The sequence below is a fragment of the Antrostomus carolinensis genome, unplaced genomic scaffold (genome assembly GCF_000700745.2).
Source record: "Antrostomus carolinensis isolate BGI_N321 unplaced genomic scaffold, ASM70074v2 scaffold7057, whole genome shotgun sequence".
In the NCBI taxonomy this organism is placed as follows: domain Eukaryota; kingdom Metazoa; phylum Chordata; class Aves; order Caprimulgiformes; family Caprimulgidae; genus Antrostomus; species Antrostomus carolinensis.
Window position 1 is genome coordinate 35,534 of NW_010325262.1, and position 2,538 is coordinate 38,071.

Consider the following 2,538-nt stretch of genomic DNA (forward strand, 5'->3'; position numbering starts at 1 on the left):
CTCCACTGTTTGACATTAGTGGAAACCCAACCTCTCCTCATTAATAGGAACTTTTATCGCCAACTGGCACAAGTGAAACATAGAATTAACTAAGGGAAGCTGCACTGCTGGTTCAAAGCACTAACTACAGCCCATTTTTTGTTATCACATTGTTTAATTTTTCTACTCCAAATGGGATTGTTCCATGGACCACAGGACACCATAGCTAAAAGCATTCTGTACTGCAACTTCTACTACTGGCAATTTGCAGACTCCTCTTTTTTTAATGAGCAAACACAGTCCTGAAGGCCTCCTCTCATGTTCCTAAAACCTAATTTAAGAAAAAAACATTCCTATTCAATATTATTTCAATTATGTTTTTAATCCTTTGGCAGCTATATGAACTACCTGGCTTAATTCCAAGCCTTTTCAAATCCTCTTGATATGCCTTCATTGCAGCCTCCTCCATTGCTGCAAATTCTTTTGACATGTTTTCTTCTTCTTTTGCTTTTTCCAAGCTTTTCTTTTTAATCTAAAACAAAAAACCCAAGAGAATTAATTAAACAAGTCTAATAATGAAAGGGATTAAAAATTAAGTATTGGTGTAAATAAGATATTTGAGTTACCTCACTAATTCTCTTTGCCACATTTTCTTTATGATTCTTTCCTCTTTCATGAAAATCAATGCTCTTAAAAGTGAGAAAAACAAGAAAAATGTGTATTATACGATTTTAATTTAGTTAATTAGTTAAAATTTAGGTAGACTAAACTTAATTAAACAAGCCTAAATGTAACCTGTTCTGAAAACACTTCAAACAGTAGAGCTATAAAATAGCTACAAGAAATTTGGAACACTGAGAAACACTCAAACAGAGAAATTATGAAAAATCAGTAACACTCAAAAATGGTACCATACAATTTCATAATCTGTAGTTCTAAGATTTAAAAATTTTCAAAGATTACTGTTCTGCACACACATGAGAGACAAGTAATCTGGGCTCCTTCTCCATGCTGTCCTTCTGTCCTTCCAAGTATCTGTCCTTGATTTTTTTTTTACCCTGTTTTCATGCAAACTTTTAAAAGCCATATGGCTTATTTATGTGTTCCAAATATTAGCTATTGCCCTTAATTAGATTATGCTATGCTCCACAAATATCCCATCAACTTAAAATAGTCTCCAGGCCCACAAATCTGAGAGAGAAAGAGGAAAAGGTAAGGTGGGAGAGTTGGGTAACTAAGGGCAACAGAATAGTCTGCAAGACAAAAAGCTGCCAGAAAGGCTGACGCCAGTAAGAACTGGAAGGAGTTCAGAAACTCTACAGGTACAACAATGGAAGTTCTCATGTGGTTCTCACAAGAAACATCTGAGCTCATTTAGGTGTTCAAATGTGAGGTACCTCAGCCTGACCTAGTAACCCCACAGTTTCTTTGCACAAACCAATGTGCATAGGATGCACGTGCAGGGGATGATTCACCTGATTTAAAGACAGACTTTTTAAATTAACCAAATCCCACACTTTAATGTGTATTTCTCTTCACTGAATACAAGAAGAAACCCAAACTTATTACCTCACACTTGTAATTCTGAACTGCAGGTATCTAACTGTAAGCCAGATAAAGTTCAGCTCCAAGAGTACCCCTGGCATTGTGTCAGGAATGCAAAACTTATTTCTAACTGAGGAACCAACGGGTCTAGTAGTCTGCAAAAGGCATCTGCAAGTCAGAAACACCTTTCTGTAACCCAGTAACATTTCTGTGGGCTGTGTGAAATGAAAGAAACCTGCTTTAAATGCTTAGAGCACTGGCTGTGCCAGGCCTACCATATAGAAACGGCACGTGTGCCAGGTTTTGCATGTGAAGGCCAGGAACAGGCACGGAAAAAGTTTCAAGACAGAGCAGGGTCAGATGTTTCAGTTCTTATCTGTGCTGCCAAGTAGAACAGCACACACCATCTTGTACACAGTATCCAGCTCTCACCAGAGAGATATGCTTTAAATATCACAAGTAAGGCCTTTTTAAACAACAAATTTCATGTATTAAGAGATTAGTATCAAAAGTGATGTTAAAAGCCTGCAATTCAAACTCCAGCATTTCAGAACCATTGACATAGTAGGGAGACCATCGTACAGGTCTGTTGTCTGCTATCCAGCACTTGCAGTAATCGCAGAACTTTTTTGGCTGAGATTTCCAGTAATCGGCCCTGGGGAGACAAAAAAAAGATGTATAATTTGAAACAATAATCAAAGACACAGGTGTGTGTGTGTGTGTGTATATACAGCTTCAGAAACTAAATTTAGTTGTCTTTGGGTGACCCAGTGCTAAGAGTTTGGTTTTGTTGTTGCTTTTTGTTTTTAAACAAAGTATGGGGAGCGAGCAAGAGTAGCTATATTGACTGCTGTGTCCCATAAAGCTCAGTTCAGTACTGGGACTGTGCCCACCTGGCCCTCAAAGACTGCTACATTTTTACAGTGGAGGTGATGCTGGAAGAACCAGAAATACAAGACAATGCAAGTCAGAGATAAACAAGCAGCTTTGGATGCTTCCTGCAGCACGATTGCC

At 38.1% G+C, this 2,538-nt stretch overlaps 1 protein-coding gene across 1 annotated transcript in view; it reads right to left on the minus strand.

The window, feature by feature from the left end:
* WBP4 (WW domain binding protein 4) overlaps positions 1-2,179 on the minus strand; it is a gene marked incomplete at its 5' end in the record, with an annotated part of 13,893 nt that extends 11,714 nt beyond the window's left edge. The window contains 3 exons of the mRNA XM_010171142.1: positions 388-511; positions 606-668; positions 2,107-2,179. Of these exons, the coding sequence (XP_010169444.1) occupies positions 388-511; positions 606-668; positions 2,107-2,179 (260 nt within the window). The remainder of the gene's footprint in view (positions 1-387; positions 512-605; positions 669-2,106) is intronic.
* Between the last annotated feature and the right edge of the window lie 359 nt (positions 2,180-2,538).